This window comes from Plectropomus leopardus, chromosome 23 (genome assembly GCF_008729295.1).
Source record: "Plectropomus leopardus isolate mb chromosome 23, YSFRI_Pleo_2.0, whole genome shotgun sequence".
NCBI lineage: Eukaryota > Metazoa > Chordata > Actinopteri > Perciformes > Serranidae > Plectropomus > Plectropomus leopardus.
In genome coordinates this window covers 16,616,591-16,630,588 of record NC_056485.1, presented here as the reverse complement: position 1 = coordinate 16,630,588, position 13,998 = coordinate 16,616,591, and the positions used below count along the sequence as shown (strand labels likewise).

Genomic DNA, 13,998 nt, shown 5'->3' with positions numbered 1-13,998 from the left:
TCAGCAAGTCTAAAATACAACAGAGTTGTTACATTCATGCTGTTATGTGCAAACAACGTGACACTGAAACCTATTTTTTTTTATTATTATTAGTAGCATAAGTGTTAGTATTTGTTTATTTATGTATTTATTTTGCCATTTTGGCACATTGTTGAAATACATGCTATTTCCACTAGGTGCACTTTCACAATAACTGTTGCTGCAAATCATTGAAATATCCCAACTTTACATTTAATATAATGAAAATAATTCATTTTTGTTCTTGTTTTTGTTTTAATCTAAAACATAGTGGCATCATGACAAAAACTGGCATTTAAAGGACTGAAATTGTAAACATTAACGAATATTTGATATTTGAGTTTTTCTCAATGAAAACTCGAACGAAAGTAGAAAATAATATTAATGTATAACATTTTACAAATCTTGATTCTTAAAAAGCTCATTTTGTGCACAGAGCGATATGAGTATGTGTAATATTAAAGTGGGCCCTGAGGGTGAATAGAGGAAACTCACAGGGACAATATGGCCATGCTGTCTTTCACCACCGGGTCTCATGAGTCCATGATCAGTGCCAATGGAGTTTCTCAAGCATTTTCATTTATAATTGAACCCAATGATGTACAATATGTGGGTCATTTATTGGATACATTCAGAAGTGTTGTTGGTCAGAATAAATAAGGATACTGAAGAATATTGCTTAGTTGCATAATTGCAGTAATTATTGCACTAAAATGATTGCACAGTGTTACAAAGAATCTTCTTTTATTAAAAATATCAGAAAATGTTTGCAAGATTTCAGAATGGTATCAGAGTTGTAATACAGAGTGTTTCACTGACAAAGGGTCAGATGCAGTCTCAGACAGTATAAACTATATGTAATGCATATGAATGAATACTGCAGAACAAAGTATTTAGCTTATTGCTTGCTAAAAGTGCATAATGAAGTCTTTGGATCATGTAATTTATTCCTCTTTTTGTCTTTGCCACTTGTTTAGATCGTCACCAGGGGACACCCATGCTGCTGGAGGGAGTCCGCTGCATCGGGGTGGAGCTGGAGTACGACTCTGAACAAAGCGACTGGCAGGGATTCGACTAAAGCTTCTGCTCCTCTCCCAATAAAGTACACACACACATACACACAAACACACACCTGCCATCATAGAAGGATACACACACCAAATTAAACACACACCATATAGGAAAAAAAGTGCACACATAAATAATTTAGTGCCACGTAATGTACATACAGCATTTCCAGTGTTCAGTGTTCAGAGGTTTTACAAACTAACATACAAGAAACATTCCTCTGCTGCAACTTTCACAACATCGACAGCGTCTGCACAGTTTGTCAGTTTCCTCCCTCTCACCTTTTTATCACCATGATGTGTTCTGGTGTGATTTCCTAACTGAACCTGCAGAGAGCAGCAGCACTTTTTGAATCAGCGCAGATCTCTTTTCACCTTTTGTGCTCCAGTTCACTCTGCTCCTGTTGTGCAAACTGAATCCCAGGTGAGAGAGGAAACAAGGGCTCTTTTACATCATGTTATAGCTTAAAAATGATCTATAGGGAGGAATATAAATCTGCACAATTCAGGGGAAAAGAGTGGAACTAAGGAGCAAAGCTGAGCCTGTAATGGTTCTGTTTAACCACAAGGTGGCGCTGCAGACCGCTGTATGGAAAGCTCCTCCAGTCTAAAGTTTTCTGGTGCAGCAGTGAAACTGCATTTCTTTATTTAACCCTTTAACAGACATACTAAAAAATGCCTCTGCCAAAAAAAAAAACATAATAGACTATAGAATATGTTAACAAAATGTAATTATAATCTCAGTATAATGCATTTTAAAATGTGCAAAAGTCTCCGTAATATAATAGAAATCTGAAATCTATGATGAAAAAAAAGTGACTTCTTACAATAAACATATAAAAAATAAATGGATACAAATAAAAATGAATCTTTAAAAAAAAATCTGTATAAAAAATCTGAAAATAAAAGTAACTCAATAAAATAAACAAACAACAATAAATATGGGTTTTGCCAAGTTTTTAGTGAAGCAATTTGATGGCAATGAATGTCGACAGTGTGGTTACAATGCCTGTTAAAGGGTTAAAGGCACAATCCAGTTAGGGCGCTTTTACACTGTTACATATCCTAATATGTGAGGTTTCTAGTGTGATTACTGCTACTTAGGTTTTTGATTTTCTGCATTTCTGTGGAAATAACGTGAACTTAATTCAGTGTTTGCAGCAACATCATTAGACAGTTTCTTTGGAGGGAAAACATGTCCTCCAGCCACGTGACATTAATCTGTTGAGGTATTTTTTTATTGATTGGATCGCCCTGTGTGATTATTAAACACTTGTGTTGAATAGTGCATCTATGAGAAAAATACTTTGTCTTTTATTGGGAGGAACTGACACCAAAATCAGAGGTTTAGAGTCTTTGTTTTAAGGGCCGATCACACCAAGATGCATCTTTTTTTTTTTGTTTTTGTTTTTCTAAATTGAAAAATGTCCAGAAAACTAAAATAATATTTATCGGTATTATTATAATATATTTAAAATTTGTCACAGAAAGAGTATTTTATTTTATTTTTTGCGCTTTTCCAGGTCATATTTGTTTCCCCCCTTCTTTTTTCTCCTCAAGGTTTTTTTTTTAGGTATTTTTCTTTTTTTACTAATTTCTTGCTCATTTTGTGATCATTTCGTAGTCATTTGCTCAGTGCCCTCTATACATATTTTGAAAGAAATCAAGCTAGTTTTCTTATAGGTTTCAAAGGGCGAATAAACCAATCAATAAAATAATGCTAGATTAATGGACGCTGAAAATAACTTTGCATTAAAGTGTTTTGTGTGGATTTTTCCTTGAAGAAAACCTGTTGCTGCAAGTTTAGCGAGGTTTGGAAAGATTTAGTTTAAATTCATGAAGCCTTTAGAACACACATGTGACGCAAAGTGCCTTTCATTGTACCGTCCTGTTTCTCATGTAACTTGAGCCTTGTGTTGTTTTATCATCTCCTGTCATACACTGTACCCACCAGACGAGCACATGGACCAGTGCCGAGCTGCCTGTTTGTTGTCTCTCCAGTGTTAAATCCCACTTCCTCCACCGGCTTGCCTCACACATCAGACTCCCATCAGAGTGCAGAGAGAGTCGACAGGTTATAAATGAATGAAATCACCTGTCAGCTCATTTACATTTGTGCCATGATCTGACTGCACTCCTCTCTTTATACATGACATCTCCTCTGTATGAATCAACAGTTTTTGTTAAACCCAACTATAAAACATCAGCCTTAAAGGAAAAGATTCTGTGTGTAGTTTTAGTCGACCGCAGGCTGTCGGTGTAGTGCAGGTTGAATAGATTTATTAGGTGTTTGCTTGTAATAGGTCAAAATTTGTTTCTTCTTCTCTTTGTAAAACGCTCAATAGGTAACTGTTTCAGGAATGTAGCAGTGTATTTGTTGATGTTTGTCTCCTGTGTGTGTGATTTGTATTTTTTAATGTCAAAAAATGAATAAAAGTGAGTTTTGTCAGTGTGTGTCTTCTGTCAGTTCTTAGCAGGGACGCTTGGTGGCAGTCTAAACCACAGCACTGATGTCCTCACTGTTACACAAGATATATTCTCATGAGACTCCAGAGGAGATTAAAATAACAGTAAAATATCAACATGTCAGATGAATTTTAAAGTCTTATTAGAATTTGGGTTTGTTACAGGATTAACTGCTCTGAGTGTATCTGAGCAGAGCATGACGTCCTTTCTGATTAAAGAGCAAAAACTAACTGATCATTTTAACTTATTAAAAAAAAATCAGTGTTGTACTGTGAGTGTGTAAACGTTTCCATGAGGCCCAAAATCAGCCCCTGAGCTGTCAGGAAAAAAAGGTTTTTAATATTTAACAAGTAGTTTAAAGTCTCTTTGTTGAAAAATGTTCACTCACATTTCAGATTGAGGTACAAAGTCAGTAACTTTTTTTTTCTATAAGTAAGAAATTTCACTTAAAATTATATTTGAAATAAGTTAAATTGAGATAATTTGTCAGTTTATCAAAAGTATGAGAGACTGAAATCTGTTTTCTGTGGATATATCTTCTAATTTCTTGATTTTGTTTCCCCCCATGATTACACTCCACTGTGGATTCCTTTGTTGCCTTTAGAGGCTGTTTTGCATATAAGATAATAGATAAAAACAACCACAAACTCGCTACTTACTGATAAACATTTAAAATAAAAATCATATTTTTCTTCGCCCTGCATTTATCTGCCATTCAAAGTCCTCAGTTTCTTGTAATTATCTCCACATTGATTGCACAATTTATTTTTCTGCAGTTTCATGTCTGTTTGTAGCCAAGAAACATCTAATATGAATAATTGCATTCAAGATTTATGAGGATTATAAAGGTATATGTAGACCGTAGGTTTGAGTAAGATATTCCAGACACAAAATGCATTTATAATAAAAATTCAAACGGTCTAATATGACACAAAGACAACCTTTGAATCAATGACCTCTGAGAGGTTTTTGCAGCAACTATGAACAACTTGATGACTAATAAATGTTTATTTTTCTTCAAACGTACTTATTTACCACTGGAAGTAGGAAAGAAGGAAAGGGGTGTTTATTTATTTATTTATTTAATTTTTAATGCGTCCTGCATTTATCTGCCACCGAGAGTCTTCATGTTCTTTTGATTATCTTCAAATATGGATGTATTGCACATTATCTTTTCTGGATATCCAGGGCTGTTTGAAACCAAGAAATATTTCATATGAATCATTGCATTCAAGATTTATGAAGGGGTGTATAGAGAATTTAGCCTGCATGGGAAATTTATGCTAAGGCATGCATTTTATTAGAATTCAGAACATGTTCAATATAAAGAAACAACCATTTAATCAATGCAATCTGAGAGAGGTTTTTTTTGTTCGCAGCAACTTACAACAGCTTCATAACTGATAACAAAAAAACAAAAACTTCCACTGAAATGCTGAAGTAACAGGAAATGAGGCATAGTGCATCAGGTTTTTAATTCGGTTCTGTGTTTCTGCTTATTTATTTCTAAACGTAACACTTATTCTAATAAATTAAACCTACTAAAATCTTGAAATCTTGAAGGACAGGCTGAGCACTCTGTGTGTGCAGATGACATAAAAGTAGAACATAAGTGTTTGCCGTTTATTGATGATATTTAGAGACAAAAGTGCATACAGGGTATTACAAAACATCACAGTGAGTTCGTGCTGAAAAACTATTTAAAGGCTAAAATTTTATTTTCAGATTGGAACTACTGACATGACCAGCGAAGTCCAGAATCAATCGTCTCTGCGGCTCGTTTCCAGCGATTTTAAAACCAATCTTTAATAACTATTGCTACTAAAAATGTAAATTAAACACCACAAAGTAACACGAACTTACGCTTTTACTTACTTGTTGTTGAAAATGTTAAATATTCTTGTGACGTTCTAAAACATTTCATTGTTAGTTTTTTAAATGAAGTTTGGTGGGCTCAGAAGCATGAACAAAAGTTTGCAGTAACTCTGCAGAGTTGAGCGCAGAGCGATCCTCTGCAGACAGATCAGCTCGGACACACACAGCACCGCTGCTGCTGCACGACACCGAGACTGAGAACAGACTTCTGCAGAAACAACCTTTATTTTTCAGAGGAGTGATGATGCAGAGCTGCGAAAGGATCCGTATTGTGAGATTTGAGAAGGAAATATTTTAAATGTATTAGTTACTAGATCTTCTTATACTCTATTGCACACGTAAAGTCTGCGATTTTATTATTTAACAACACCAACAAGTGTGTGTGTATTATTTAAAAGTCCTTTAAAATTTTAGTGAAAGAAAACACCTTTTTCAATCTATTTGGCAACAAAACATTTCATGAATTATGGCTAAAAGTTGTGTTAGTATAGGTTTTAATTTGATTTTATAAATTTATACGGAGTAAACGTGCGTAAACTATGAGCTCTTTGCAGCGTCAAAATAACTCACGTTTGTTAATAAATAATGTCAAACTATTCTGGCGTTCAAAAGAGAGAAATGATAATATCAAGACTTTGTTTTACAATCATTCATCTTTTATTTTAAAAAATCAACAGTTTGTCCCTGTGATGCTCAGAAATCTAACACAAGCAAAATATGTTGTGTTACTTTAAATGAAACTTGTTAGCCATAATTACTCATCTGTATAGTATACTTTGTTTTATTTAATTACGCTTTAGTCTGCATTAATTTATGATTATCCACATTTAAAGTGTCAAATAAAAAGATTTCACCAGCCTTTTGTTTGATGACATGGTGTTAAACTGAAGACAGACAGTAAATATAAATCAAAACTCCCAATAGTTTTTGACAGACTCGCTATTATAATAATCATTTGTACGCTTTAAATACAAAGCCGAGATGTTAGTAGCACTTAGTAGCTGCTAAACGTTGATTTTCTACTAATAACAAATTATATGTTCATAAAACAGATTAAATTTCGTTAAAATTAAACGCAGTTACGCACGGTGGTTCTGTAGAACACATGTTGCCATTCAGTTGAACGAAATAGATTCTATAATTGCAATATTGTTGCTGTCTTGTTTTTCTAGTGTAATTTTGGCTACTTTATTCACCAGGTAAATTGCGTCTGTATTGTGCAACATTATTTCAGGTATCATAGTTTGATTATAGCGGGAGAAACTGTGCGTAACAGCCTTTAAACAAAAACGGAGTAAAGTTTTGAGCTTTTGAGAGAGGGGAACAAACGCATGACAGAAAAAAAAAATGTTTATGAATATTTTATTAAAGAGGCCAAATTCTGACTTCATTAGTCGCTGAGACTGTATCATAAAGACAAGGCCAGTCTGTCTGTATATGTGGATATTAAACTACAATAAAAGGTGCGTAAAACTGTCCATCCACTTGTGCGTATACTTCATATTTTCACCTCTTTTCAAGAGCCCCACCTGAATTCTAACTTATTTTACTTCCCATGCGTACAAATAAACTCCGGCGTGTCTGGATTACGCTGCAGCAATTATCCGGCTTTCCTGCACATTTCCACGAATTTATTCCAAGAATTACAAATGCTTGTGCGTAAAACATGCTCAGCTGTTACATGGAAGCTTTTGCATTATTACTTATTATAAGAGCTTGGTTAATCATAAATATGCGGGTTTGTTGTGGCGTGAATCTTGCTTTTCTGAACCTGAACGCGTCACCAGTTTGTGTAAATCATCTGAAATTAATCTCTCCATAAAAATCACACTTGCGTGGCCTCCTATACATGCAGGCCGAATGTTTGCCATTCCTGCGCGGCTTTGTCTGGAGCTCGAGAGGGATGTGTGAACTCTGAGTGGCCCGGTGCCCTCCCCCTGACCTCTGGGATTACAGTAATCTCTGTTGATTGATCTGATTGATCAGATTCATCTCCACGAGGCCGCAATCCAGCCGCACACACGAGGAGGGGGGAGGGATGGAGATGAGGCAGTCGGTGCGTGGTGCAAATAAACATTTTTTTCTTCCTTTTGGCCTGCGGGTAAGAACAGGCACAGATCTGGGTTTTTACTGCGGCTATAGGCTTTATTTATCCTCCCCAGCAGTATGGAGTAATTAGGATTTCGAGTTCAACAGAAATGTGACTCAAATAAATTGGGGTTAGAAGTTGAGACAGGATCATCATGACGATTAAACATATAGCAAAACCATGATTTTTGCATTGATTTCAAGTACATTCAGATCATCATGTGATAATAAGACTTCATGAAATTATTCTTATAAAATGTCCTCAAGGCAGAGGATCTGTCAGAATATCTAAAATGTATAAGGAGAAGTGGTTATTATTCTGTACTATAGATAATTTCATTCATATTTATAGTCTATTACTGGGTGATAAATCAAGATATGGTCAAAGAGGACTCTTACTGGTGAAAGTTAGTTCAGTTAATCAAGTAAAAGCAGGAACAATTATGTTAAACTTTTCTGTTACAATTAAAAGTACAACTTTTTTATTGTTATTTGGGTACATATTCAGCAAAATATAGTATATAGTATAAATTATTGCAGGATTATTGATGCATTCACATAATGTTAATGCTGCAACCAGCTGACCTTAAGCAACTAACTAATGTGTAATTTAATGTTTTTTTCTATTCACTTGATACTTTTTAAATGTTGTAGCTCTTGTATCACTTGCCCGCACTTTTTACAAAATTACAGAATTGTAAATCTTTTACATTTTTTTTAAAAAAAATGTGTTTTCAATATCCTGTAAAGCACATTGAACTGCCCTGGTATGAAATGTGCTATACAAATAAAATTGCCTTGACTTGCGTATACATCAGTTTTTTTGCAAGTGAAATATGTTGTTTGTGAATTGTGAATTTCCTCGCTGTACAATTAATTATGTCTTTTATATTACTTAGCCTAATATGGTGCAATGTAAACATGTAACTTTCTGTTTTTAACTGTGTTACTGATTGTTGAATTTTTGTGTAATTTTATATTCATCATGTTATCCTTTTTGGTAATTTAGATAACCCACCTCCAGATAGTTGCTACATTGTGGCAGCTTTTAGTTGAGATCCAAGTGTTTGTCTTTATTCTGTAGACGTTTAATAGATTATCTGTAAAATAAGATACAATTCAGGACCTTACCTACACATTCTTAGCATGATTAGTTAAACTTGGACTATTTACTCAACCTATGCCGAACAACTTGAGTTATTCTATTATTCAGAGAATATACAGTGAATTGTCACCTTAAGTCTATAAACATTTACAGACAAAAGAAGACAGTTGAGTTTTTTCAATCTCAATAAACTGTTGAAATGTCACAAATAAACTATAATCTATTTGTCTCTGAACAACAAACAGTTAAATAAATACAGTAAAAACAAAAATATTTTCCTCTGAAAGCCTAAAAGTATCTTGAAAAAGTACTAGAGGGTTAATTGTATGGAAGGTAAATGATGACAAAATAGTAGTTTCCTTTAAATGAGTGTTTGGTGCAAGTGTGTGGGCAGACCAAATCTATCTATACAGGGATGTGGCAACAATTTTCAGGTGCCATGCAAAAGCAGTCTTTGTTGGGCCCCCGCCCTTCCCTTCTTGTTTCATATAAGCAATCTCTCATGCACCTTTTGAGGTTTTTTTAATTTTTATTTTTAAATACAAAGTCAGTTTGCGGTCCTTCCTTTCCTTTTTTGGAAACCCAATTTCCAGCGGCACAAACAGTCATGCAGCCATCTTCTACTAATTATGCACCCAAACTAGCGATTACATGATCAAATAGAGACTTCAACATCAATATACACACCAAGCAAACATCATTGCATGTTTGTATATAGCAAAAATACCAAAGAAGACAAGATATTGAACTGGAAAAAAAAGTTTATGTCTAGTTTTTACAGTTTACAAGCATTTTTCGTGGATTGCTACTAATTATTTTACAAAAAAAAAGAAGATCATGATAGTGATGGATTGCCTCTGTGGCAAATTTTCCAGTAAAGTTACAGCTGTAGTTGCATCCTTCTGTTATTTTTGTGTTACTTCAGCTGTAGGCCTATACATTTTCTCACAGTATCCTGGTTTACAGCTGTAATATTTTATCCAAAAAGTTTTAAGTGTTTTCTGTATTTCGAAAAAAAAAAAAAACCTGTACACTACTGTCAAAATTTGGCAGTATTTTAACATTAATGTAGCACCCAGTGTAGCAGATGACAATTTTGATTTAATGCAGGTTCCTCTTTCGTGAGGCATATCTCTGAGGTGGCAATCTGTATCATTTGTAAGGGCCCAATCTTGTTGGAGAGGGCCCCTGTGCAGCTGTCTTTATTTACGGCCCTGGTTTGATGGTCAAAATGTGTTTCATGTGTCTCCTCCAGAGCTGAAACGAAACGCCACTCTGTCTATCAGTAAGAACTTATTTTGGGGACTTATTTTTAAATGAGGTGTCGCTCAGTGCAGCAATCATCATGTACTGTGGCATGTTTGGTAGCAAAAGCAGGAGCCACAAAATGTTCCTGCGGTTGTTGAAATATTCTAATCACACCGCAGAACGACACAAAAAATGTTTTCTAATAGACCGAAATCAAAATATGAGCAGTCTTCAGAAAAGTTAAACGTGGTGAAAATCTGCTTTTTTTTTTTTTTTTTTTTTTTTTTTGGAGGGTTGTGCATCAGTGGAGGCAGAGAGGGTGAAAACACTGGAGAGAGGGAGGTGTGTGTGTGTGTGTGTGTGTGTGTGTGTGTGTGTGTGTGTCGCAGCACAGCGGCAGCAATCAGTCCCCTCTTGTCTCGCTGCTGAGTGCAGCGTCTGATTGACAGTTTTTATTCATCCTCTGTGAGATTAGGCCAGCTGAAAGGAGTAACGACCCATGGCTGTGTGCAGTAATTACGGCCTCGGATAAGAAAAATAAGAAAAAAAACACACACGGCAAAACTATAATTATATAATCCCGCTCAAAATCCCCTCCCCCCCCCCCCCTTCTCCTCTTCTCCTCCGCAGTGTTTTCAAAGATGTTTCACCTGTAAAGAGGAGGAAATTCCACTCAGTGTTTCAGTCATTCCTGCAGCTGAAATTATCTCACAATCACAACAAACTACAGGCTGCACCATCAACAGCGCAGAATGGCCCGGTGTTTGAGGAAGATGGCTCTGCATATATACAGTCAATGACGGTAAATAACTGCGAATGAGACGTTTTATGTGCGATGGAAAACGAATAGAAACATCACTTTGCGCTTCTTTTTTTTGGAGATTGTGTATTAACAGAGGCGCTCTGCAGGAGGGCCATCAACGTTTCATAAAACAAGACCTGAGGCTCGTTGTGCGTGGAAAAAGGGGTGGACAAAATAACAGGAACACCTGTTGAATCTAGTACGTTTTGTGCAGAAACTCTTTCTCTCTGTCTTTTCTAGGATTTAGTTTATGATGTGCATATTTTTCTGTTTATTTGTTTGTACAATTTTAGATTGAAGGGAGAGTTCACTTTAAGGAACATTTCTGTAAACGTGCCAGTTTGGCCAAATTGGCAAATTTTCGACTGTATTTGGGCAGGTGTGATGACAATTGCTCCTATGCTCCTAAATGCACAACAAGGTGTGATCAATATATATATATATATATATATATATATATATATATATACAATTTTGACAAAAAATGCCATTTATTTTGTATTTTCTCCAGAATTTTGCTCTCATCTTCTCAAGCAACATGAAAAAAAAAATAGATTTGAAAATACAAACCCAGACTTGTAGCTTTCATAGCTATATACTGCAGAGTGAAGCCCCATATTTGGTGTATATTTAAGTAAAGCTTTCTTTTTATGGCCACCAAATCACAAATTTGCAATTTAGGACACCATCACCAGACTCCTTGTAAAGGTAAGAGAAATTAACTTATTTGTCACATAAGGCATATAAAAGAAGATTACATTTAGAAAAGCACCTAAACACTTAAATATGGACGAGACTGAAAAGACAGTAAAATGCACAGTTGGAGATTTCAGGGAGGACATAGGGGACACCTCCCCCTCAATATTTAGACCACATGCATTTGCCTCCCATTATGAACATAGCAGACTTCTGTTTTGATGAAACTGCAGAGACATTTCACATCATTTTAGAACATAAAAATTCACCAGAATACAGGAAAGTAAGTGTTCGGTTCACAAAAATTTACTGGGAAAATAATAAAAGCAACAAATGACCGACAAAAAGCAGATTACAGAAGAAGTGTCTCTTAAACTCCTGACCCCAGATATACCGCAGGTCCCTTCACAGACGTCAAGAAAACTTGTCCAAGAATTTGTGATAGATTGATAATAGTAATAATTCAAATTTTAAGTAAAACTGTCATTCAGAAGCAGGGGCGCACCTAGGATTAGCAGACACTTGGGGCTTAGCCCGGATCTCAGTGAGGGGTGGGGGCATTTTTGTTTGTTTGACAAGCTCTATTTTGATGCTCTTTTTGGGCATTAGCATCTCATTCACCCTATAACAACTTTTTTTTTAACTTTCCAGATACATCTTGAATTTTGATGAGAACAATATTATTAGTTGTTAGTACTTAGTATTGAGTACAGAATACTTTACAAATGTTGTCATCAAAAATCTATTGGCTAAAGACAGAAATATAGTTAAATTGACATATTTATACATAACAGTGGTGGAATGTGACTAGTCAACCGATGGGCTTTTTTTTTTTTAAATTAGGCCTTTTCTAAATTTTAAAAATATAAACATAGCCTATATTTTTAGATTTGGGTTTGTTTATAATCATTCAGTGCTGATGCCTCAGATAACCAGGCCTAATGATGCCACTGTTCAGTGGCATATTGACTCGTCCATGATATTATCTGGCATCATTTCAGGCCTCCAGGGTGAAAAACAATACAAACAGTCTGTTGCTATATGGCACCTCTTGGTTCTATTTGACAGTACAGCACATTTCAAAGATGCTGTAGAGCACCAAAACAGGTTGCCCTTTGATTATGAGCCAAAAAATTAAACATAAAAATCCTCCAAAAAAAACTGTTTTGCACAGTTTTTGTTAAGGGCAGCATTAGCCTGCAGGCCTACATGGGCACTGCATAGCCCATAAGTATGTTTATTAAATATAGTTTTTAAAATCCTGTTTTCATCTTGTTAATTTTGAGGCTTGTGACTGAGTGAAGGGAATAAATTGGGATATTTTTAAGATATTGAAGGATGGTTGCAACAGTATAACGATGCAGCGATAACTGTCTCAAAAAAAAATATTACTGTTATTAGTTATGATTTCCCCCTTTTTTTTGGTTGAACAAACATATTATAACAATAATTGAAAGCATTTCGTAAAAATGGAAGTAGGCTATTTGTAAAAAGTCAGCCTTTTGAACTCCCAAGCACTGTTGACAAGTAGCCTATAAGTAAGAAATTTCACTTAAAATTACATTTGAAATCAGTTAAGTTAAATAAAGATTATTTTCGCTAGTTAATCAGACTCAAAAAGAGACTGAAATGTATTTTATATGGATATATACCCTACTCTAATTTCTTGTTTTCCCCCATTATTACAGTCAGTGTGGATCCCTTTGTTGCTTTAGAGGCTGATTTGCATAGAATAATGTTAAAAATAACTAACTAAGTTAGTAAATAAACTCAAAACTTGCTACTTACTTAGACTACTGGTAACAGTTTAAAATAAAAAAATAAAAAATTATATATATATATATAATATATATATATATATATATATATATATATATATATATATATATATATATATGTAATGAGGAATTTCAAACCTCTAATTCTGGATATGCAGAGCTGCTTGCAACTAACAAATATTTATTGTGAATAATTTCATTCAAAACCTAAGGATTATATAGAGACATGTAGACTGTAGGTTTGCATATTAAATTTCAGATAGGCCTACATGTACACGGTATCAATATTCATACCACGGTATACCTTGAAAACCGAGATATTAAAGTTTTACCAACATGGGTCAAAAGTGTTTCTGCATCTTGTTAATTTGCACTCGCGCTTTTTTCAGCAACATTCACATCGAGAGAGTGTGACAGAGTTTTGGAGGAGCTCGTGCAGCGTTTGGCTGTCTCCAGAGCTGGACGCGCACACCACCATCGTCTCATGTCTCCGCTGCTGATCCTGGTCTGCAGCGCCGCTCATCCTCTTGTCAAAACGTGCCCTGCGCGGCGGACCAATCAGCGACGAGCCTGCGTGAGCAGGAAATGACGTACGCGGTTCCTGCCTCTGGTAAAGTGCACCAACAAATATTCTCCACACACCAACATCTCTGCTCTGTTTGTGCAGGCGGGGTGTGTGAGCCGCACGCCAGACGTGATGTTTGAGCTGCAAAGCAAATTATAACAAAACTGACACGCGCGCGCCAGACTTGATTTGTGCAGCAAATGTGACCATTTTCCCACCAATCCCCCTGAAGGGTTTCACAGACAAGCTTTTCTTGTGTGCTCCAGAAGACCATCGACCCCCTTATGTGG

The 13,998-nt window shown here is 35.4% G+C and overlaps 1 protein-coding gene across 2 annotated transcripts in view; it reads left to right on the top strand.

The window, feature by feature from the left end:
- The window catches only part of c23h20orf27 (chromosome 23 C20orf27 homolog), a 38,391-nt gene extending 36,602 nt beyond the window's left edge, over window positions 1–1,789 (top strand). For both annotated transcript variants that reach the window (XM_042512422.1, XM_042512420.1), the window contains exon 6: window positions 996–1,789. In XM_042512422.1, coding sequence (XP_042368356.1) covers window positions 996–1,096 — 101 coding nt within the window. In that variant the 3' untranslated portion in view covers window positions 1,097–1,789. The remainder of the gene's footprint in view (window positions 1–995) is intronic.
- The last annotated feature ends 12,209 nt before the right edge of the window (window positions 1,790–13,998 follow it).